The 24,082-nt window shown below is 44.0% G+C and overlaps 1 protein-coding gene across 1 annotated transcript; it reads left to right on the forward strand.

Moving 5' to 3' along the window:
- The first annotated feature begins 97 nt into the window (after positions 1–97).
- ZBTB49 (zinc finger and BTB domain containing 49) lies at positions 98–23,718 on the forward strand. The gene is given in 9 exon segments (XM_082389943.1): positions 98–227; positions 5,566–5,736; positions 7,646–7,649; positions 7,651–8,767; positions 11,719–11,765; positions 17,833–17,906; positions 19,383–19,465; positions 19,557–19,718; positions 22,650–23,718. Coding segments are annotated over 9 exon segments (2,364 nt in total). The 5' UTR covers positions 98–186; the 3' UTR covers positions 23,315–23,718.
- The last annotated feature ends 364 nt before the right edge of the window (positions 23,719–24,082 follow it).

The raw sequence follows: 24,082 nt of genomic DNA on the forward strand, positions 1-24,082 counted from the left end.
CGGAGCCCGGCGAACGGCGCTGAGGGCGGTGGCGGCGGCAGGAGAAGAGGAGGCGGCGGGGCGGGGAGCGGCCTCCGAGGGGAAGGTGGGCGCTGGGCCAGGAGGCCGGCCTCGCGAGGGCGTGCGGGTCCGGCGCGGTGGGAGCACCCCGGAACCCCGGCTGGCCTCCCGAGGGCCGGGCAGGGCATGGAACCACCGCCGCGCTCGCATCCCCGGGCACCGCGAGGGTCAGTGGAGCTGCCGGGGTCAGGCGTGTTAACCCACGGCCGCGCGGTGCTCTGGCTCAGAGATGAAGACCGGGTCCGGGGCCTCGAGCGGGGCCTTCCCCTTCGTGCAGCTCCCCCGGCATGGAAACCCCACCCGCGTCCCCTCCCGGCCTCCTCCGGCTCGTCGCTGCCGGCCGCCCGGGCACCGCCCGCGAGAAGAAGCGGGTCCCTCCCCGCCGCGGCTCGCTGCATCACGCTGTAGTTGATAATAGTGCTTAAGACTACAGAGCTCCTAGCCCCCCCAGCCCCACTGGCGTTAAGACCTCTCTGTGCCTCGGTTCCGCGTCTGTAAAACGGGTGTAATAACGGTTCCTACGTGGTGGGGTTCTTGGAGGATTTCATGAGTTGGTGAATGTAAAGCACTCAGCAGAGTGCCTGCGGCTTAATCGCTTGGCTGCTCTTCTCAGCCCTTAAGACAGGTCTCGCACACAGCGGTGGAGACTAAGTGTGTGTTGCTTCAATGAGTGAATGAAGGTTGAACGGGGTTTGAACAGAGAATTGTGAGAAGCATTAGGCCTAGGGTGGGGCTGTGTGGGTGATAAGGAGGCTTTCATTCTGGAGGTGAGCAGGGTTGGGAATGGAACAGAGGGTGTATGTGAGGGCTGCTATAACAAAATACCGCAACCTGGTGGGGGCCTTGAACAGTAGACGTTTATTTTCTCACAGTTCTGGGAACTAGAAGTCCAAGATCAAGGTGTCAGCAAGATAGTAATCTATACTATCTTGGTATAGATTTGTAGCATTTAGAACAGGAGGATACCTTAGAGATTATCGGACCCAATGGACCCCTCCACTTTCACAGATGAAAAAACTGAGGCCCAGAGTCTCCATCCATCCCGAAACCATGTACTGAGCACCTGCTGTGTCCAAGGCACTCTTCTAGGTACCAGAGATACGCTGATCAACAAGACAGAAGATTATTTTACCTTGTGACAAAGTGACTTAGCTGCAAAGATATGAGAGCCCCGTGCTCCTTGTATCACAACACAGCGCCTGTGTTGCACGTGTTCATCCTCATGTGTGCTGTGCTTTACTTTGGTGCTTATCTCTGGGGTCACCTGGACAGTCAGGTATAGGTAGTAGACTGAAGAAGGCTACTGACTTATTCCAAGGAAGGCCTTTGAGCTATTGCATGGAACTTGGAGTAGTGGTTAAGCATGTGGACTTTGGAGTCAGATTCCCTGGGTTTAAATCCCAATTCTGGGTCTTATTGATTACCTATTACTTATTAGCTGTGTTTGTCCTCTGTAACTCTGGTCAGGTTATCTATTGCTGTGTGACAAACTATCCCAAAACTTGGTGACTTAAAAACTGTTTTATTTTACCTCACGGTTTTGTGGGGCAGGAATTCAGGCAGGGCTGTGCTGGGTGGTTCTTCAGCTCCACATGGTATGGACTGGGAGTGGTGATCAGCTGGAGGGGCTGGTGTGGAGCATTCACTGTGGCTTTGCTCCCATATCTGGTACCTGGGAGGGAATGGCTGGAAGGCTGGGCTCAGCTGAGCCCTGCTCCTGCCCCATGCGCTCTCTCCAGCTGGGTGTCTTACAGTCCTGCTGTTGACGCAGGCCTTCCAGAGCCAGTGTCCAAAACATGGAAGGTGGAAGCTGTCTGCTTGTGGGGCTTGGGCCCAGAAATGGGCACAGCTTTACACCCTTCCTTTTACCTGTTCTGTTGATTAAGGTAGAGGCTGTTCAGATTCAAGGAGAGGAGACCTAGATCCCACCTCCCCTTGGGAAGAGGGTCAGAGAAGTTATGGACCTCTTTTATCCACCAAATGCCTCATCGTCCTCATCTGTATCTATTTTACAGTTATTCTGAGGATTAAATGAGTTAATATGTGTAAAGAGCTTCAAATACTGCCTGGCATAGAGGAAGCATTTGATAAATATTTGTTGTTATTATTATTGTTACTAGGTACATGATACATTATTATTCATAGCTGTTATTCATAGGGCACATAAGAAATACAAGATGCAAATTCTTTTTCTGGAGTTTTTTATAATCTTATTGGGGAGGCACAGGATTGACATCATGAAGCAATTAGAGAACTATACTAAGTAATATAGAATCGTTACAATTTTTATAGTCAAAGTAAACTGTGGAATGGTTCATAACTTTGCATGTCACTTCTCTATAGCTAGAGAATGTCTAATATAGATTCAGAATATTTGCTGTATTTTAACATTTAAGTCTTTGGAGGAAGGTTCTATGTTGTGTTTTTAATGTTCTTTTTCTCATGGGCATAAGAGCATGGGCTTCAGCGTTTAGGAACCAGGAGGTGAGATGATGGGAGGTGAGATTTGGAGATTCTGAGTTGAAGGGTCATACAGTTGGAGATGTTCAGCAGAAAGTTGGACATTTGGAACTGGTGGCTGAAGCTAGAGTTTCAAATTTAGGAATTGTCTGCTTAGAACAGGTGAAAGCTACAATAGATGTGATGGTGACGGGAAAGAGAAGGGGGCCCAGGTGCTGAATCTTAAGGGACATTAACGTGTGGGGGGCTCACAGGGGAAGAAGTGCAGCCTGGAGATGGGACAGATCAGGGACATAGAGAACCGGGAGCCTTCTGGGCAGGAGGAGTTCCACAGTGGAGGTGGGCAGGCTGCACCACCACCTGTCGTGGGAAAGCTTGGGGGGAAGGGACTGAGGGCAGGCCACTGTGGGCAGTCTTTCAGCACAGTGAGAAGGGCGGCAGGTTGTAAGGTGGAAAAAGGAGTGGTGAGAAAGTAAAGTAAGATGTGTAGATTGCTCTTTCAAACGTGTGAGAGGGGGGCCTGTGATGACTAGGTATACCCGGGGGAAAGGTTTGTTGTCCTGTTTTGTTTTGCTTTTTTCAACACGGGGCCATCTTGGTGTGTTTATAGGGACTGGTGAGCCAGTGGAGGACAGAGTGGAGCACTGAAAGGGGTGATGAAGCAGAGTCCTGGGGGGGAGGAGAAGGGAAGTTAGCTTTGGAAGGAGAAGGCGCACTTTATCCTTTGAGGTGAAGGGATTGAGGGGGGTGAGGGGGAAATTTGGAATCACAAAAAGAATTTAAAGGCACTCAGGCTATAGTAAGTTATTCATGGAATCAACCTTAGTGAAGTCAGGGTCACAGTCATTTTTATGGAAGAGGGAGACAGACGTGGTGGGAATGAAGAGAATGGAAAGGATTCAGAAGCACTACTGTAGGGAATGTAGACGGAGTTGAAAAGAAACAAATAGAAAACGTTGCTAACCATCATTAACCAGCAGCAGAGATCAGCTAGCGTGCATTTTAGTGGTTGAGTATCTGCGGTGTGCCAGGTGAAGGTGGATAAGATGGTACCTTCAGAACTCACGGCAGAGTTGGAGACACAGGTGATAGGACATAATGACAGGTTATCTTACTGAAGTATTTATGCGGTAAGATCGCACAGATGTGACCCCAAAGTCAGACTTGAGGAGGGAAAGGTGGGGAAGAAGAAACGTGGCCGGAAAGACTTCAGGAACAGATGACAGCTCAGCCAAACCCTGTTCAGAGAGTGGGCGTTACCTGGAAGGTGGGAGAGTCATTTGTAAATAAAGTACTCCCAGGACAGGAAGTATCAGAACCAGAGACTTTTGAGGAGAGAGCAAGGCAGAGGTCTGCAATCCACCTGCTTCAGAATCACCTGGATGTGTACACTGCAGATGCCTCGGCCCCAGGGCTCTGCATTTTAACTGGCTCTCTACGTGTTCCTTCTAGATAACATGAGTTGAATACTTAATACATGCCAGGGGCTATTTTAAATGTTCATGTGGGTTCTCACAATTATCTCAATAACTGTGAGATAGGATGAGGAAAGTAGGACACAGAGAAGTCATTTGCCCAGTCATATAGCTAGTGAGTAGTGGGCTAGGGGTCCAAAACTGGCCAGGAACACAGCTTGTTTGGGGGAGCTGCAGGTAGTTTATTTTGGAGGGCATACCTGGGATTAATAGGAAGTAAGCCTAATAATGATAATAATAATAACAATAATAGAAGTAGAGGCCATGTTAAAAAGATTTTGCCTTCATGGTTTAGTGACTTTTTCAGTAATGCTTATGTATTGAGAATGAAAGCAAATAAAGCAGGTAATGGCTTTTTAGTTTTTACTACCAAACTGCCATTTTAACTTCCACAGTCTCCTCTCAGTCTGACTCCATCTCTCCCCACTTTTCCTCTTCCAAAAATCATCTCTTACTAGACTGAGCTCCTCATCGTCAGAGCCCGTGTCTTAACTCATGAAGTTTCTAGCTCAGACTGTTTGGCTTCACTGTCATGTACTTTTGTGTGTGTTTCCTCCCCTAGAATGTAAGGTTCAGGAGGGTGGGGACCTGGGGTGTTTTGCTTACCGTTGTAGCCCTTGAGCCTGGCACAGAGGAGTCAGTAAGTAGATGTTGAGTGATGAAATTTTTTGTATCCATATAATGGCTTCCGTCTCATTCAGAGTCAAAGTCAAGGTTCTTAAAAGGCCCTGCAAGGCTCTACCGGGTCTGGCCCTCTGCTTGTCCTTCCCCTTCCTGCCTCTCCCCTCCCCCGGGTGTCAGGTCCTCCCTCTCCCTTGGCTTCAGCTGCCTACTCAGCTCCGGCTCAGACTTCATGATTGCCAGTGTTTCTGTTCCAGGACCCCCGGCTCATTCCCGTTCCTTCCTCAGGTCTCTGCTAAAGTAGCGCCTTGTCAGAGAGGCTGGAGGGACGAATGGATGGAGGTGCTGCTTTGCGGTACCTCTCTTATTGCCATCTTATGGTGTGTGTTCATTTATTTTGGCTTGTGTCTTATCTCCCCAAACAGGCTTGTAATTTTCCTCAACTTCTAATTCAATGCCCCGTATACACCTGCTCAATAAGTATTGATTTCATCTTATCCAGTTGGCCATTTCCCAACCTCATAAGTGTTTATATATGTGTATTTTTTCATTGAAGTAATCTAAGTAGAAATGAGAGACGTGCATGTAGTATTAGCATGGTCATATTCTAGGTTTGCACTGCCAAATATGGTGACTATTTAAGTATAAATTACATTACCCGTTCAGTTCCTCGGTCGTACTCACCACATTTCCAGTGTTCAGCGGCCATGTGTGGCTCACGGCTGCTGTATTGAGCAGTGCAGATAAGGAACACGTCCATCATTGCTGATGGTTCTGTTGGACAGCATTGGTCTAGATGCTTCAGAAGCTATGTTTTTCGCTCATTTTTTTAAACTGTTGTGACAGGGAATCATGACAGTGAAGCACAGATCAGCCACTGGGTTTGGGTGCCATTTGATTTCTGGTGATGGCATCAGGAATCACAACTTATCCATGTCCTTTGTCCTAGGTCTCCTGGATGGTGGAGCATGGACCCAGTTGCTACTCACAGCTGCCATCTCCTCCAGCAGCTGCACGAGCAGCGTATTCAAGGCCTGCTTTGTGACTGTATGTTGGTGGTGAAAGGAGTCTGCTTTAAAGCACATAAGAATGTTCTAGCAGCTTTCAGCCAGTACTTTAGGTACATATTTTAGACTTTGTTCTTCCAGTCGTACGGAGAGAAAGCTCTTCTAGAATAGAACTATTTTGACTAAATTTTTTTTCTCCTTGGATTTCACTCTCCTTATCTTTTGTAGCACATTGTGGGTTTTTTGCTTTTGTATTGAATATTTAGAGTAACCTGAGAGGGAAAGAGCCTTTGAACTAAAATATATTTGGGGCACTTGAAACTATTTTGGCACTTTGTCTTTGATTTTAATAGTTCCAATTAATGTCCGTCTTCTGTATACATTTCTTATCCTTTCAGGATAAAAAGATTGAGGAATAGAATTTCTGGTAAGAACATTTCTGTGATAAGAAATCAGAGAGCATTCTATACGCTATTTTTTTTTAATTAGAACATTTTAGTTTTTCTCATTTGACTATTCTAAGAAAACAGGTTTGAACTCAATTTACTTACCCCTGTAATCATTTTTGCCTCAGTGAAAGATTTACTTATAAATAGTAATATCAAGCAATAGTATTTCATTTATTTTTAACATTAGATTAAGTATTCTACATACATTTTCTGATTAACTAGATTTATCTCTCTTTAAGCACTAAAGCTTCTTTTTCAGTACCTTTTTTCCCCTAAAATTCATACTATTTTACTGCTCTAGTAAACAACATATGGAACAGGATTTACTCATTCCTTGATAATCCCGAATCATCAAATTAAATCCCAGCTGTCATATATGCTACAAGTTGTATTATAGTGGATTGGCTCACTGAGGTAGGCAGCACTTTTTGCCCGTGTGCAAAATGGTCCCCTACTTGGGCTTTGCCTCTTCTGTTTTCATAGAAAAGTTAGGTTTAGATGTTGTGATACATTGGCTATTTTGAGTTTTCCCCACTCTACTTCTGATATGTACTTTCCTTAAGTACATATTAGAACAGAACTGAAGGCTGTTTGGGGGATGCAGGTGATTGCATTTGATAAAACGTCTTTAACAAACTTGCAAGACCATTTACCTGACTCAACTTGGTAGTTTTACATGCGACAAATTCATTCACCTGTGAACTTGACTTGTGCCCAGAACAAAGTGCCTGGGCTTTATGGTGCCTTTTCCCCCCATTAACTTATAGGGCTCTCTCACTGCTGGTTTATGGACCATTGGGTTGCTGAGAAACATCTGACAGCCAGATAAATTACCGCTTAAAAAATGAGTATCTATCAAGTACCTAGAGTAGTCAGACTCCTAGAGACAGAAAGCAGAATGGTAGTTTCCAGGGGCTGAGGGGATGGGGATAATGGGAGTTATTGTTTCACGGGTATAGAGTTTCTGTTTGGGATGTTGAAAAGGTGCTGGAAATGGTTAGTAGTGATGGTTGTACAACAATGTGAATGTACTTAATGCCACTGAATTTATCATATGAACCATACTCAAGTGTTTGATATTATGTGTGTTTTGCCACAATTAACAAATTGAAATTTTAAAAGATGAGTGTATATCTAGGGTTGGTTTATTATAGCTATTTTTATTTTCAGATGTTTTTAAGACAGATATGGAAATATTTTTGTATGTGTTTTATGGTCTGAGATATGTACTTTGTCAGACTAAACACAAAATATTGAAAAATGTGTGTTCTTTAGTTTTCTATACTCTGCAATTAGTAATACATTTGGATAATTACATTTTGAAAAAAAGAACAATGAGTATATTTCAACATTTTATGTTGAAATTTCCTTGGAAGTTTGGATATTCAACACACTAATTCAGTGCATCCGAATTGCTTTATTGGCTGGCTTGCCAAAGCCTTTTAAAGGATTAAAGCATACTTAATTTTAAAATCTTGGCATTTATAGAAGGATAGTAATTTTGAATATTAACATGAATATTATTTATTAAAAAAAGCTATCAGAATGTATGAACTGTTAACACTGTAAGCAGATATCCTTTCTTTTATCAGGAGCCTCTTTCAGAATTCTTCAGGTCAGAAGAATGATGTTTTTCACTTGGATATTAAAAATGTAAGCGGCATCGGGCAGATCCTGGACTTCATGTACACATCGCATCTGGATCTTAACCAGGACAATATACAAGTCATGCTGGACACGGCACAGTGTTTGCAAGTTCAGAATGTTCTGAATCTGTGTCACACATTCTTAAAGTCAGCCGGTGTAGACCAGCCACCCGGTCTGTCTTGTCACAGTACATTCTCCCTGCAAAGTGCTTTGACTCCTGACGCTAATTGTGTTATCAGTGAAAACTACGCCCCTCATTTGCTGCAGGAGTGCTCAGCAGGTGTTCAGCAGAGTAGAGTTGTGGATGAATCACATTCACATGCCCCACCCTCAGTTGGTCTTCATACTTCCACAGCTGAAACCTCAAAACAAGCCCCTGATACATTAGATGGCAGCTGCACAGAACTGCCTTTCAAACAGCCAAACTATTACTACAAGCTCAGAAACTTGTACAGTAAGCAGTACTATAAACAAGCCACCTGTCCCAGTCATGAGAGAATAATCGAGCAGCCTTTCACTTTCAGCACATCCTCAGACCTTCATGCCGCGGAACACCAGCCCTGTGCTGTTGGTCCCGCCGAGTGTGTCCTGGAGTCCTCCGAGCACTTGCCTTCCAACTTCCTGGCCCAGCCTTTGAGTGAACCTACCCCAGACCCTGAGCCAGACAACGCAAGCCAACAACCTACCAGACAGATGAGGCTCAAGAAGGCCATTCACCTTAAGAAGCTAAATTTCCTAAAGTCACAGAAATCTGCAGAGCAGACATCTGAACCCAAATCAGATGACAGGTTAACCAAGAGGATAGAATCTGCCAGTGAACATAGTATAGAGAAAGTTAACAGCCAAAGTGCTGAAGAAAAAGAAAGTGAAGAACTCATCAGTTCTGAGAATTTTAATTGCATGAATGAGATGGAGAGGTCCGAAGACACTGCGGCCCTGGAAGACCAATCCCAGACACTTCAATCTCAGAGACAGTATGCGTGTGAATTGTGTGGAAAACCTTTTAAACATCCCAGCAATTTGGAGCTTCACAAACGGTCTCATACAGGTACACTGATTCGGTCCCCGCAGGCAAAAGGAAAGGAGATAATGCAGACGATCAGACACCACTGCCTGCTCCTGTTTTTGTAAGAAGTTTTGCTGTTGCTTGATGACGTCATTGATATTTACCCGAAGAAATCATTTTTTTATTTTATATTTTTGGTGATGCCTTTTAAAGAATAATCTTCAGTTCTGTAAATGCTTTCATAGAGCCAGTTTAAAAGGATGGTACACTTTTCATTTTAATTTTAATTGCGGTTGTATATGGGAAACTTTCCATCTCTAAAGTATGGCAAATTATTTTGATACACTCAGATTTTCAAATTAATTCTAAAACAGATAAGCAATATTTAGTTCTCTCTTTAGAATTAGATTGTTTATTTTTTAAAAGCATAATGTAGGTTAATTCAGACTGAAGTAATTTAGTTTGAGTAATCCTGAAAGCTTTGGAAGGTCATTTGAATATCAGATTTAAAAAATTGTGATTTGGGAGGCAGGAGGCAAACTTTTTAATAAGGATCAGCTTTAACCATTTGATATTTTCAAATGAAAATCCTTCCATCTGAACATTGGATTTTCAAAGTTTTGTTACCTTAATTCATACCTTAGTTCATGTAATTCATACCTCCCCTTTCCAAAATGTTTATTTTTTTCAAAAGCTTTAAAAAGAAGTGTTATACAGTATATATACATTATGTAATATAATACATATATATTACTTTCCTTCTTGCATTTAAGCATGATGACTCTAGTACACATTACAAATTAATGGCAATTATCTTAGGGGCATGAGAAGGAATATGTTATAGGATGCTTCTAAAGTAACTGCTTTTCAAGGTGCTTGTGTAATTGTGACCATTGATGTGATGTTCTGTTATCACTTTTGATTCCCTGTTTGCTTAGGTGTTTACTACCTCATTGCACTGTTGAGACTGAATTAATATTTATGAAAGCCCTTTATAAATTTTGGTGTATTTGAATATAAAATACTATCATTATTATTACTCCATATGAAGGCAGTATCATTGACTCAGTTTTGCCCTGTAAAAACTTAATTTAGGTCATTCTGTAATTTTCTGGAGCCTAATGATCACTATAATTTTTATTTGAGAAACTTACCTATTTAGCTTTAAAGGAAACAAGAATTGTTTATTCTGCAAGAACATCTTTGGATAATAGTAGTCATACAGTTATATGGCACAGCTGCTTCCTGGGACATAAATATATTGAGAAGGGCAGCAGTTCTCAAAGTATGATCTGGGGAACCCTTTCAGGGGGTCATTGAGGCCAAAACTCTTTGTATCATAATGTAGGATGCTCCTTGCCTTTTCCTTCTCCTTCTCCCACAAGTGTACAATGGAGTCGGCTAAAGGCTGCAGGATCTGTGATGAGGCCTTCACTCTGGTGGCCAGTGAAAAATGTCTAGTCGTGTGTTTCAAAAATCACTCCGTTTTGATTTCTGATATGGTCTGTACTGCCAAATACAGCCCATATGGGCAAGAGCTCTTTAGGGTCCTCAGTTGTTAAGAGCGTAAAGTGGTCCTGAGAACACAAAGTGTGAGAACCACTGGAGTAGGGTTGTTAACCCTGGTCACTTGAGAGTCTTAGGAACTAGTGATCTCTTTTTTTCAGACTCTCATATCTCATAGGGCGGACTTTAACGTAACATCTATTATCCCCATAACTTCAGACATAAATGTAGTCCAAAATACAGCATCTATATGATTATAATTACAGTTGACCCTTGAACAACGCAGGGCTGAGGGGCGCTGACCCTCTGAGCAGTCGAAAATCCTAGTATAACTTAGTTGGTCCTCCATGTACTGGTTCTGCCACATCTGCAGACTCAGCCAACTTCCATCATGTAGTACTGTAATATTTACTATTGAAAAAACCCATGTATGAGTGGACCTGTATAGTTAAAACCCTGTTGTTCAAGGGTCAACTGTACTTGGGGTCAAAAGCTCCCCCCTTATCCTTGAGGAAGCCATTAAACAGTTTTTAGGAAAAGATCAAAATAAAAGTACCTTAGCAGAAGCCCATAAAGCTGGCACACCCCAGCAATACAGTAGGAAGGGAAACATTTGTGTTATTTTTTTTAAAAGGCTCTTAATGAAAGCACTTGATTTGAGGGGAGTGGAAAAAATGGAAGGTTCTTGGTCTTCACAGTCTGTTTATTAGGGTTCTAGAGGTGTTAAAGGCAGTACCTGAAGTATGTTTTTAAACAGATCATTTTCTAGAGACTGTCTTCAGAACTGCTGTGGTTTATTTGTAGTAGAGTCCATTCTCTCCATCTATTCTGTACCAAAGTATAATTATTCAGAGTTGCTGAAATCAGAGGGGGCCAAGCAGTCAGCAGGGGAACATGTCTCATAATGGAATCTTCTTTTCCCCTGTCAGCATATTTCAACCAAAGCTGAAAGGCAGTGGGGAGGGGATTTTTCCCATCACACTTTCAGGAGATCCCACTCTGCTTTGGGCTTTCCCAGGTTCATACCTTGTGTGGTGTGAATGAGTCACCCTGGTTCTGTTAGGAATCGGTGGTCATTGCAGGAGTCAGGCTGAGGACGGGTGACCAGGGTCATGCTGTTCAGCCAGAAAACTCACATTTGATTTTCAACTGAAGGAGAAGTCTGTGTCCAAAGCCTAAATATGGTTTGAGTGCAGATAAATACGTTTGATTTCAACACAGGTGTAAATTTGGAGAACAATTTAATTTTTTAGAGAAAAGTAAATATAGATTTCACTTTTATCATCTCTGCCTATCATCTAAGGGCGAGAGAGATGATGAGGATGAGGATAGAGGCTCCCCATTTTCATTCTCTGATGATGAAGTATGTAATGCTGTGGTTTGAAAGGTGGGACAAAGGAGACACTTTAAACATTTTGAACAGAAAACTACCCTGCAGATGTTACTCATGGTTTTACAAGTTGTTGTTTTGTTTTGTTTTGTTTTAGGTGAGAAACCTTTTGAATGTAACATTTGTGGGAAACATTTCTCTCAGGTGGGAATACTTTTATTTATTGTTGATAATTGGAAACCTGAAACCCAGTGTTTATTTTTATTACAGATAAGACATACTTTTTGACTTGGGAGAGAAGCCTCTGATGATATCTGTAACTTAAAAGACTTCAGACTAAATCAAGAAAAAATAATTTTCAAGAAAAGAAATTTCTAGTTCATTGGGCGGAAAATACCATTTTTTATAAGTGTGTGAACTCTCACAATACCTTTTTCCCCCATTAAGGATGGGTCCATTTCTAGTATATTTCTTTTCTTCCCCAAGTGATGTAAACCATATTGAGCACCACTTGGGGGCTGCAGATTGTGCTGGGCTGGATCCAAGACAAATGTCCTTATTCCTACTGAGACACTAGATGTTAGGATGTTGGAGAAAAGACCAAACACATTCCATTCCCTGCTTTCACTACCATTACACATGTATTCTCTCACTCAGCCGGCATGTGTTGTGTCCTCCTATGGGCTCTGTACTGATCTGGGCACTAGACATAGAGAAACCTAGAGATTGAATGTTCTAGAGAAAATTTTGAACATGATAGAATGGCTGTAGGATCCTGCTTTTCCTTCTGAAATGGAAGGTAACTCTTCCCCTGCCACGTGCCGGGCATTGGCATTCCAGAAGCTTCTCGCAGGGGCCCAGTGCACAGTCCTGCAGAGGAAGCAGTCACCCCACAACTGTTTTACATACGCGTGCTAATCCTGGAGCAACAGCATGTGCAAATGCTGTCTTACTGGGGAAAGACCTTGGGGCTGGGCCTCAATGGAGGACTCGAGCCCTCGAGTCTGGAGAGGGTGGCCCCGCGGAGCACGGGAACGGCAGGAGCGCGGCCCCTGCTTTTGTCACATCCCCCACGGAGCCGCCTCTTCCAGTTTACCCTTCATCAGTCTCCCACACACCCAGACCTGCCATCTAATTACTTCTCACTCTTCCTACTGGCTGCAAGCAGTGATTCACCTCATCCTAACGTGTTCCTGTGTATTACTAGTCCAGGCAGGGTCCGTGCACCCACTGAGTGTTCAGTAAGCTTCTGCTGAACTGAGTGGAGGGGTCGTTGCTCTACCTGCCTCTCTAGTTGAGGCCTGTGCTTCTTCCTACCAGCCTCACCTGGGGGTCGGAGCTTGGCCTCTAGAGCCAGACAGTATGGATTTGGATCCAGCCTCTGGTTTACTGCTCTGACCTTGGACAAACTACCTAACCATTTGGCACTCAGCTTTCTTATCTATAGAGCAAGGGTGTGAGACCCCTGACCCCCATAGTGTGTGAGGAGTCAGTGATATCATAAGATGATTAGCATCATACCTGGCTCATAGTGAGTCCTCAGGACACGTCACTAGTCCCTCTCCTGTTGCCATCACCTCCCTTCTCTCCTCTCTCTGTCCTTTCTGCTCTTGTAGACCAGTCTTCCTAAGGTGCACTTTCTCCACCCCACATCCCACCATTTTAACCTTTCTAGTTTTGGTGTAGTGGGAAAGCGTAAAACCTGGATTAATGACCATTAATAATTAGCAATCTCTACTCTGGGCCTCATTTTTCTAATTCTTAAAAATAGGGATAATACCACCTCATGGGACTATTAGAATTAAATGAAAAAATGGACATGAAAGTCCTTTATACGTTTACATTGTGATAACATTTAGGTTCTGTCCTTTTCTTGCTTGGAACCCTTCCTTGACCTAACCAAATAAAGTGTATCCAGACATTCAATCATCGAGTCTGCCTTCAGCCTTCTCTCCTGGCGTTAATGCCGGGGCTCACCCTCAGAGATTCTGACTCTGTTGGTTGGGGCTGGGGCTTTAGTGTTGGTACTTTTTAATACAGTGGTTTGGATGGCAGCCCTGTCCACTGCTTCAGACCTTGTCCTACACTTTCCTTCTGGAGTCCCACCAAGGGCGGCCCTGTCTGATAGACGCTACAGAAATCCTCCTCTTCTGTGTTGGTGTCTGTATGTTTATCAGATTTTTATGACTGTAAAGTTATGTATAGTTATAGTTTACAGATGTATATTGCTGTTTTATTTCATAATGAAATAATGAAATTTTTGTGAATAAGCTCTGCCATGTGCTAGGGTACAAAAACAAGTAAGGCTTCAAGGAGCTTTGTGTTTAGAGGAAGAAACAGTTGTATAAACTGATAAAGCACAATGAAACGCTGCAAGTGCCGTGACACTTGTATAGGCAACAGTATGAAGAGGAGAGTAGTCATTTCTACCTGAAAGCTGGCGGGGGGCGGGGTGGGCACTGAAGACAGGGAGTCATTGATCAGCCTGGAGTCTCTGGCATTCCAGGTGGAGAGAGCAGTGGTGGTGTTTACACACGGATACTCAGTAACCTGTCCTTCATTTCCCATACGAACTGGAATACGTGTGGTTACAGTGGACTGGAAATATTTTCCTTTCTGGAAGATTTAGAAAACAGACCTACCAATAAGAATTAATCTTTTATGCTGTGTAGTATTTCGTAGTGTTAGTCTTTTTTTAAAAAAAAGGTCAGCCACAACCTTAATAATGAGTCAGCAAGCAGTTTGAGACCTCAGCTTTAAAAAGCTGTGATAAGCCTAGATTGTGACAACAAACTATGCACGTATTAATATAATTCTGGACACTGTACGGGCCTGGATCTCAGCAAGTAAGAGTCACGCAGTACTTCAGAGTATGAATGAGGCTCCATTTGGAGCCACGTGTCTCCCGTGTGGAGGAGAACCTGGGCCATTTGATGCATCCACGGGAGAAAACTAAGATAGTGACAGGTCTGGAGTGCCTGTCACATGAGAAGCAGGAAAAGGGAAACAGTGTATTTAGTTGTCTTTGGGGGAGAGGAATGGAGACAAAGCATTGTCTCTCCAAGGAGGCAGAATAGAAACACTGAGCAGCTGTTGCAGAAGGACAGGTTCTGAGAGGCTCGGTGCCCTCCCAGCAGCTCCTGTGTTGTGTCCAGGGCATGACTGACGGGATACAGCATCCCGTGGGAGGCTGCTTAGACACATTCCAGGGCACTGATGTGGCCCGATGCCAGGGGTGGCAAAGTTTCATACCATCCATGGTGAAAATGCAAAAAATAAGAATATTTTAATGACCTTTTTAAAAATTTTTAAATTTTCAACTCTGAGGCGATATTTCCCACATTTTCAGTGTTAAATGTCCTTTTATCAAGGTAATGATCATTGTTCTTTAGGTGATATCTGTATGTTAGTCTCCACATTTTTTTGGTTTTGTTTCAAAGTCTTAAAACTTCTAAACTAGATTACTTTTAAGATCTGAGTTCTCTTTCTCTATAAAGTTTTACAGTTCTCTATTTTTTATATAAACAATCAGCAGCCACTAGAAGAGTACTCTGACAGAGAGTCTCTGCTTGGTTTGATCATGTTTAAATACTGAGGTTCAGGTACCTATTAGAAGGAGTTTATTTTTTAAATTGCTCAACAAATCAGGTGTTAACTTCTTTTCTACAACAGAGTTTTTCACTTCAAAATTCTGACAGCTCCATCCTAATTTAAAATGGTATCCACTTAGAAAGGGTGGAACTTCCTTTTGTGCTAATATTTTTCAGCCCAACAGCAGCACAAGCTTTTGAGTCCACAGACAAAGCTGAATCAGAATATTCCATCCCAGCTATAGGGGCTGAGGCTGCTTCCCTCCCAGAGCCTCTGTTTATTTCCTGTAATGTGTGAATTATACTTTATGAGGACATTGTGACGACTCACTGAAACACTATTTGCAACTGCTTAGCAAAGTGTTCCATTCATAGTAAACTCTTAATAAATGAGGGCTACTAGTATTAGCACTTACTGGAGTTTTTATGGATCCAACTATAGATGATTTCTAAGATGTGTAACTAGTAATAAAGCATAGCAAAGTTTACCAAAAATAAAGACTCTTGACTAAAGGGCAAATAATCTGGGCCCCACTGTGCTGTGTAATTTGGTGTAAATTATCTGAATGCATTATTGGATTTTTTTGCCTGAATCTTTCCATTATTTAATCTACTTTTATACCATTTATCAGACTAATTTGTGCTCCTTTATTTGGGGGAATGATAATTACTTTCATTAGACATGTCCAGTATTAAATAGCTAAGGAAACATCTTAAAGTTTGTTTTACTGTACTATAATATTTACTGTACTATAATATTAAGTGGAAGATTATTCAGTTTGAAAACAAGTAATTGTTTACTTGTTTGCTTTGAAAACAAAAGTAATTGTTTACTTGTTTACTTTGAAAACAAGTAATTGTTATGCTATATTTAAAAAAGAAAGATGCAGCATTGCTAAGAATCAAATCAGAATGCATTTCAATCATAATACATAGTTTACAAAATAGCTTAAAACAAGAGGGATCTAATTTAACTGTTGAGCAGATGGTGCTATTCAAATTGTTATTTAAATGACAAGCTTTTCTGAAATTTGGAAATGACTGATTTAAAGCCCTCAGTGGTGCATTATGTCAACTCCAGTGAACTGGTTCCTGGACGGCAAAGTGACTGCTTGTCATACTGAGAATTCAGCACAAGCTAGTTTATTCACAGAAACTTGCACGCCCTCATGTAAGACAAGAGTTTAAACTCAGACAAACTAATATAAATTTCTGGCCTACCATGAGCAACTAATTTATTTATCTGAATCTCAGTTTTACACCTAGAAAATAGAGATAATAATACCAATTTCTAAGAGTAATTTAGTTATACTGTACTTGTAAAGGCCTGAGTAGACCAAATATCTATTGCTGTTGACATTTGCTGTTTTATTACTGTTATTAATAGTCATTCAGTTAAAAGCTGGGTATTTCCCAGTGTTTTGCCAAACTCTTTCTCTTTGGTTATCCAAAATAAACAAGTTTTTTTCTAAGCTATATTTTTCATATTCTGAAATGTAGTATCTAACTTAGTGTTTCCCAGAGTCTGATAGACATAAAGAATCTTCTATGTTATATAACATAAAAGCTACAGACAACATTCTTTATACCTGTCCATAGGTTCAGAACCATCTTCAAACCTATAACCATGAACTATCTTTGCATTTTGTTTAAAATATACATAGCAAATTTGCAAATTTACATTGCCAAGTTTATGAGTTGGGTATTACTGTTCATTCTCTTTTTTTGGCTAATTTTGTGCATAAGGCCTGCAACATTATTACCCTTGGATACAGTCATCCTATTCAGTGTTTTTTGTAACAAAACACTGTAAAAAATTAAGTTGGGAAATGACAGATTGAGAGTATTAAATTACAACAGTGGAAGATTGTGTTTCCAAATCCTAATTTGAAACATTTGCCAGTAGCTTTTGTAATATCTGAGGCATTTGCAGGTTTAATTTCACTGTACTTAGGCAATTTAATATTGATTTCCTATTGATTAGTACATGGAAATCTATTTTGTGATCTCCATTTAAATCAGTTATTCTTCGTAAAGCCCCGCTAGTTTCAGAGATTAGAAATGTAAAAGGCCTGTAGCTGAAGGACTATTGTGAATCTCCTGATTCGCTTTTTTGCACAAAGGTGAAAATGACCAACCTGTCAGGCAGAACAACTGTACTGCCAAGAAGAAATACTTTTTGGAAATGTCTTTCTTTATAAACAAAAGCTGTTTTTCAGGAAGAAACAATGAATACTGAAATAACCAAGTAAAGTGCTACCTTTTTTTCAAATGATGTTGCATATAGGTGGTCCAGATTTTAAAAAAATATGAAATAAAATACATCAAGAGCTGTTTACAACACAAGCTTAGCGAACCCTAAAGCAGCCTCCACAGTGTGTCGGGCCCATTTTAGAGGGGTGCGACACCGTGCACACCTGAGGTGGGCGGACCAGGGGCTGGCGTGGAGCCGAGCTGAGAGGCTCCCCTGTTCAGCTCACTGCTGGGCGGGGCTGCTGCTGACTCAGAACCAGCCCGGGCCTTGATCTCCTTGCATGTGGCTGCTTCTGAGTCGTGCATCCGGAGTCTTCGTTTGGAAGTTGGACTGGAACCTGGCTAAATCTGCCAGTTTCCCTTTTGAATTTATGTGCTCTTAAAATATTTTTCTCACTATTGGCGTTTTTTCTTTTCCTTTTTTACAGGCGGGTAACTTGCAGACTCACTTACGTCGGCATTCTGGGGAGAAACCATACATCTGCGAGATCTGCGGGAAGAGGTCAGTGCTGGGCTTGTTCATTCGCATGTCAGGAGCAGTCTCGGCATCTCTGAGCCACGTAGGGGCTCACTGTCACTCAGGAACACAGTAAAGCCAAAGCCTCTGGATTTTCTTGTGACACACATGAGAATAGCAAAAAGAAATGTTAATTAAAGGAAAGAGAATCTAGGACACAAGTCTTAGGAAATGGGATTTTACATGAAACAAAATTATCTTATGCTAAAATTTCCATTCATTCCAAAAATGTCTGTTAAAATAGATGACTGGCCCCCACGGAGGTGCCTGTCTGGTAGGGGTAATGAGACTTGCAGCCTGAATGGCTGGAATCAGGAGAGGAGGTGGTAGGAGGCACCCCAGCTGTGCACCCAGACCTGTGAAGGGCCGAGAGTTCAGCCACAGGAAGGCCTGGCAAGCCTGAGGGCTGGGGAGGCCTTGGACTTGGAAAGTGAGACTTGACTTGGTGACAGTCTCCCGCTGGAGGTGGAGAGCAGTGTGAGGAGATGGTCCCTCCTCTGGGCACACCGGCCTGCAGCGTGGACTCCCCGCCCCTCACTGGGGGTGTTTGTCGGGAGTCCACATACTCTGTGATCTATTGGTTGGTCATTCTAGGACAGCAGGCAACAACCAGGACAATACTAGTCCCACAGTGTTTTCTTCATTCGTTTAACCAGTCATTCATTCAGCATTTATTAGTCACCTACTGTGTGCTAAATGCTGTGTTGGGAACATACAAATTCTCGGCCCCTGATAAGTTTGTACTCAGGAGTTGGGGGCGGGGTGGGATGGGCATAGGACAGCTATAGTACAGTCCTCTGCTGGGATGGGACAGCACTCTTGATTCGGTTCCAGGAAGACAGTTGTCTTTGCAGATGGTAGAAAACAAAGAAGTAAAAGCTACCTAGCCTGACATGTCTCCCTTTCTGCCATAGCTGCCTGAACACTGAAGGCCAGGTTTAGTGCCCAGGTCACGTGTACTGCCTGTTTGAGGCGCCTCTTAGCATAAGCCCCCTGCTGCTTCGCTTGGGGTCCCTGTTTTGCAGGGTGTTTTAAATGTGAGCCTTCTGAGCTCCATGCATTTAAAATCATGTCTCTATGCAACACCTTCCCCCAAATGCAACCTCTTATCCTGCTATCGAGTGTGGTGGGAAGGAAAGAGCATAGAGCTTCATACTGGAGGTTGGGTTGGAATTACTCCCCAACTTAGTGATCACCTCTGAGGAAGAAATGTTAGTGAAAGTAGGTAAGAAAAAATGTTTTAGAAACAAAACACTTGGATCATTTTCTCCTTTCCTTTAAAAAGAGAAAAAAAGTAAACTTTTTTTTTTTTTTAAACCCCTCAAATGAAGTCAGGCCACTCCTCATCACACTCCGAAGTAACAGAGGGAGCAGCCCACCTCCGCCCTCAGCGACTTGCAATTAGGAAGATCTGCAGTGATGTAGAAAGGCTCTTAATTGAATTTCCAAATTGCGTTACAGGTTTGCAGCCTCTGGTGATGTCCAGCGTCACATCATTATTCACTCAGGAGAAAAACCACACTTGTGTGACATCTGTGGTCGAGGTATAGCTGAGGGTTTCCCTTTTCTTCCTTGAAGATTTCTGATTAAAATGTTCTCAGTCCTTCAATTTAACCCCTGTTGTGGTCTCTCTAGGGTTCAGTAACTTCAGTAATTTGAAGGAGCACAAAAAGACACACACGGCTGATAAAGTCTTCACCTGTGATGAGTGTGGAAAGTCTTTTAACATGCAGAGGAAGTTGGTAAAGCACAGAGTTCGGCACACGGGTGAGCGGCCTTACAGCTGCTCTGCCTGTGGTAAGTTCCCGCCCGCCGCAGACCCACGGTCACCTGGTCATCCCTGTGGGGAGGGCACAGGGGTCTGTGCCCACTCCGTCCTGGGCTGTTAGGGGTCTCAGATAAGTCGTCCCTTTTTTCATGGGTAAAACGGAAGTGATGCTGTTTCTTAACCACCTTGGTCCTCTGATTCGTCTGCATTTGTGTAGCAGACATTTACTGAGTGTCTTCAAGGTATCAGGAACTGTCCTGGGTGCTCCAGTTACACAGATGACTGATACTGAGTCCCAGGTGCCCTGTGCTCCTGGTCTGGGCCCGTGGAGGGTTGGCAGTTGGGAAAGCGGGGGAGAGCGTGGGGTGCAGCAGCAGGGGCTAGAGCACGGTGGCCTGCTGGGGCCTCGGGGGCACACGGTGGGCTCAAGAGGGAGGGCTTCTGGAGATCATATTGTGTATCATGAAGCAAAGGTCATTTCTACGGCATTTGATGCCTCAGGAAAGTCATCAGGACGGAAAGGGAAGGCTGGCAGCTCTCAGTTTCCAGGCACATCACTGCACAGATGAGGAAACTGGGATTGCAAGTTAGGTCGCCTGGTACCTGTGATAACAGAGTGTTGGAACCTCTGAAGAACTGGGAGGGCCTGTATGCATGTGTGGTGCAGGTGTGCACATGTCCACACATGTGCCCCTGACAATGTGGATTGAATTGCGGGCAGATGAGTGACTGACCATTTTTACGATTACCTGTTTAGAACAAATAGGAAAAATGCTCAGTCAGGCTGTGGGGAGCCTGGAATTGGGGCATCCTCGGAGTGGCTTGTTCTAGTTGTGGTTGGTATCTAAATTAGGGCAGGACGCGTGGGATGTAACCAAAGGGAGGCAGCTTTGTTTGTATCTCCCACTTACACTGTGTACAGATCTCCTGGACACCAATGTCGGCAGCTCCATTACTATTAAAGGATAAAACTGCATCACTTTAAATCACAATTGCAGTCTCAAATCACTAGTTTAAAATGTCAGTTCTAAATTATTATTACAGCTGTGAACTTGATTTCAGGTTCACTGTTCTCTTCCTTCCCCAGCCAGGCCTGCTGCTGGCTAAGACCCTGTAGACAAAGCAGTGCAGCAGGACCCTCTCTTCCCCCCACTTCGTTTCCACCCCTCCAGCCACTCACTGACTATGGTATCTGACCGTAACAAGGTCAGCTTTCAGGGAAAGGGGGAGAGAGAAAGGGAGCAGGAATGGCCTTACATGACAGGTTCAAAGCTTTATAACACCTTTACTGACATAAATCCCGTGCTATAAAATCTAGCCATTTAAAGTGAATGATTCAGCGGTTTGGGTGTATTCAGTGTTGTGCTACCCTCACCACCATCAATCTTTGAACCTTTTCCTCACCCTAAAAAAGAAACCCCACACCCATTAGCAGTCACTCCCCCATCCCCTCCCCCCAACCCGAGGTAACCCTTAATCTACTCTCGGTCCCTATAGATTTGCCTGTTGCAGGCATTTCATATAAATGGAATCATGTAATACGCCGTCTTTTGTAACTGACTTCATTTCACTTAGCAAATCTGCTCTGAGCATTCATGTACAAGTTTATGTGTGGATGTATGTTTTCATTTTCTTGGATTCAAAAGACAGTTTCCGTTTTAAGGTGGCTTCCCATTCTGAGCTTTGCTGAGTTTAAAGCTTGGTCCTCTCTCTGCCTCTTCCTTCCCTCCCTCCGCCGTCCCTGTCCCTCTCTCTCCAGCATTTCATGCTTCTTCTAAAGACAGCCTTCCCTTCCACTCTGTTCTCCTTCCCCAGCACTCAGCTGTACTTTTCCAAGATGGAAAGGTGCATTTTCTTTCAGCCGGACTTTTTCCTTTAGCGCTTGGTTTTGTAAAAGCAGTTTCCTCCGAGGAGACTTTCTCTGTTGGCGCCCCGTCGCCTCTCTAGGCAGTCCTCTTAGGCTCCAGGCTGGCTCACTTCCCATCTGGGGACATACTCACATTCCTTGCTCTGGGGGATTGCAGGCCCACACCTGGAGGCAAGTGCTGCCCCACCGTGACCTCCCGATGGACACACGTCGAGGCTGCCTGCCCTGTCTTGACTTGAGGGCAGAGGGGAGACACCTCCCATATCCCCTCTCTCGCTGGGAACTCTACTGTGGCTGAAGTTTATACACGCTAAGGACCCTGAAAATAGTTAACACCTTTTGCCAACTAATTCCACTACTGAGAATTTATCTTAAGGAAACAATGAAAAGAAAGATGTTAGTTGAACCTCAGGTATAGTAGCAAATAGTTGGAAGCAGCCCAGATAGCCCACTGTTGCTTGACCAGGGCTGGATAGCTGAGAATTCAAATATAATGACATAGGAATACGTGAAAAGTTCTAAAATATGTGTCCATGTAAATTGTGTAGTTTGTTTCAGTCCTTGGTAAATGTGTTATGACTTCTATAAGGTTATTTATTGGTTTTTCTCTTCCGATCTTCTAACTGACTCTCATGACGGGACTAGATCCCCTGCCTCTAGCTTATACCCAGAGAAAGGAGATAGGACCTGGAGAAGGATGTGTAAAATTATGTTAAGAGCTGAATACATAAGTACCTTCAGAAAAGATGCTTCTAAACTATAGATTGGCTGTGTTAGATTTATGAAAATCTGAACAAAACTCATGCGGTTTCCCAGTGTGGGCGTTCGGGGCAGGCGCTCAGGCCCACCCAGCGGGCGCTCCTGTGCAGGGAGACAGGGCTCCAGATCCCTCGCACGAGACGCCCAGACCAAGGCTGCAGGTTGGAGGGGCTACAGCCGGAGAAGAGTGGAAGAGTCTGGAATCAGAGTGAGCAGGTGACAGCAGGGCTCAGCTGAGTTCACGTGAAAGCAGAGTCCTTTGGGGTTTAGCAGGGGTGGAGGGGACTCCTTCCAGAATGTTCTCCTCTGAAAAGATCCCTTTTTCTTCTTCCAGGAAAATGTTTTGGAGGATCCGGCGACCTCCGCAGGCACGTCCGCACTCACACAGGGGAGAAGCCGTACACGTGTGACATCTGCAGCAAGTGCTTCACCCGCTCTGCCGTGCTGCGGCGGCACAAGAAGATGCACTGCAGGGCCGATGACCAGGGGCAGGACGCTCTGGAGGAGCTCACGCAGGCCATCGAGACCTCGGACCTGGAGAAATCTCAGAGCTCGGATTCTTTTTCTCAGGACGTGTCCTTGACTTTGATGCCCGTGTCTGTTAAAATCCCCGTCCACCCAGTGGAAGAAGACTCAGTGGCAGAATTTGACGGCCACTGTAAGTTCCGGTCCCTAGTTCAGTCTCACGGAGCGAGTGAGCAGGAGAAGCTCAGCTTGGGTCCCCTCAAGCTCGCCAAGCCTCACGTGCCGCAGGCGCAGCACCAGGCCTACAGCTACTCAGACGTGGAGGCCTCGGCTGGCACGGAGCCGCTGCAAGCCGACGGTATGGCCGCGATCCGCTCGTCCCTGGCTGCCCTGGACCACCACTGCGCCGACCCCTTGGGCAGCCGCGCGTCCGCCCCTGCGTACAGGAACTCGGAGGGACAGTTCTTCTCCAGCATGACCCTCTGGGGGCTGGCGATGAAGACGCTGCAGAATGAAAGCGAGCTGGACCAGTGAGGTCCTCTGTCAGCAGCTCAGCATCAGAGGCGGCTCTAGCCCGAGAGGCTAGACTCTGTCCCTCCCGATAGGCGATGGTCGTCGGAAGTGCCTTGAACTCAGCGTGTGGGAAGCAAGGCCTCCTGGCACATCGTGCAAGTGGACGAGGGACTGAACAAGCCTTGCGCCCCAGAAGGCTTGAGAGACCGTCTCCCAGACGTGGTGTGAACTGCGTGTAACTACTGTACATTTTGGTCGTGGTAAAGGGAAAATATATGTATATAATAATACAGATACTATTTTTGCATTTTTACATGATTGAAATTTGTAGCATTTTGTATTTTTATTTACAAAAAGATTTTATTTGTATAGGAAACTCATACTATAATTTAATTTGAATAAATAAAAGTTGCCTTTCTGTATAATATTGTGTTTCCACAAATATTTTTATTAACCCAAAGACCATAGTGGTATGAAAAGAGACATCAACAAGGGCTCTTGTTGTGCCAGGTTCAGTTCTTGTGCCGTCTTGGACAGTGGGCTTTGGGAGCCCTCAGAACAGAGCCTGAGTCCTGGCTGCCACTTCCTGGTCAGGTCATGGGCAAGCTCCTCAACCTCCCAGATTCTTCTCTGGGTTCGCTTTTCTGCAGCGTGAGATGAATAACTTTCAGCATTCTTACAAGGCTCAAATGATCTCATCCACTTGAAGATACCTGCTCAGGGTCTGGTTGCTGACAGAGCTTCTAAACGCGTCCAGTCTCTCAGCCGCCCAGCAGACCTGCCGGCCTC

This window comes from Balaenoptera borealis, assembly GCF_965194805.1.
Source record: "Balaenoptera borealis genome assembly, chromosome: 4".
Lineage (NCBI taxonomy): Eukaryota > Metazoa > Chordata > Mammalia > Artiodactyla > Balaenopteridae > Balaenoptera > Balaenoptera borealis.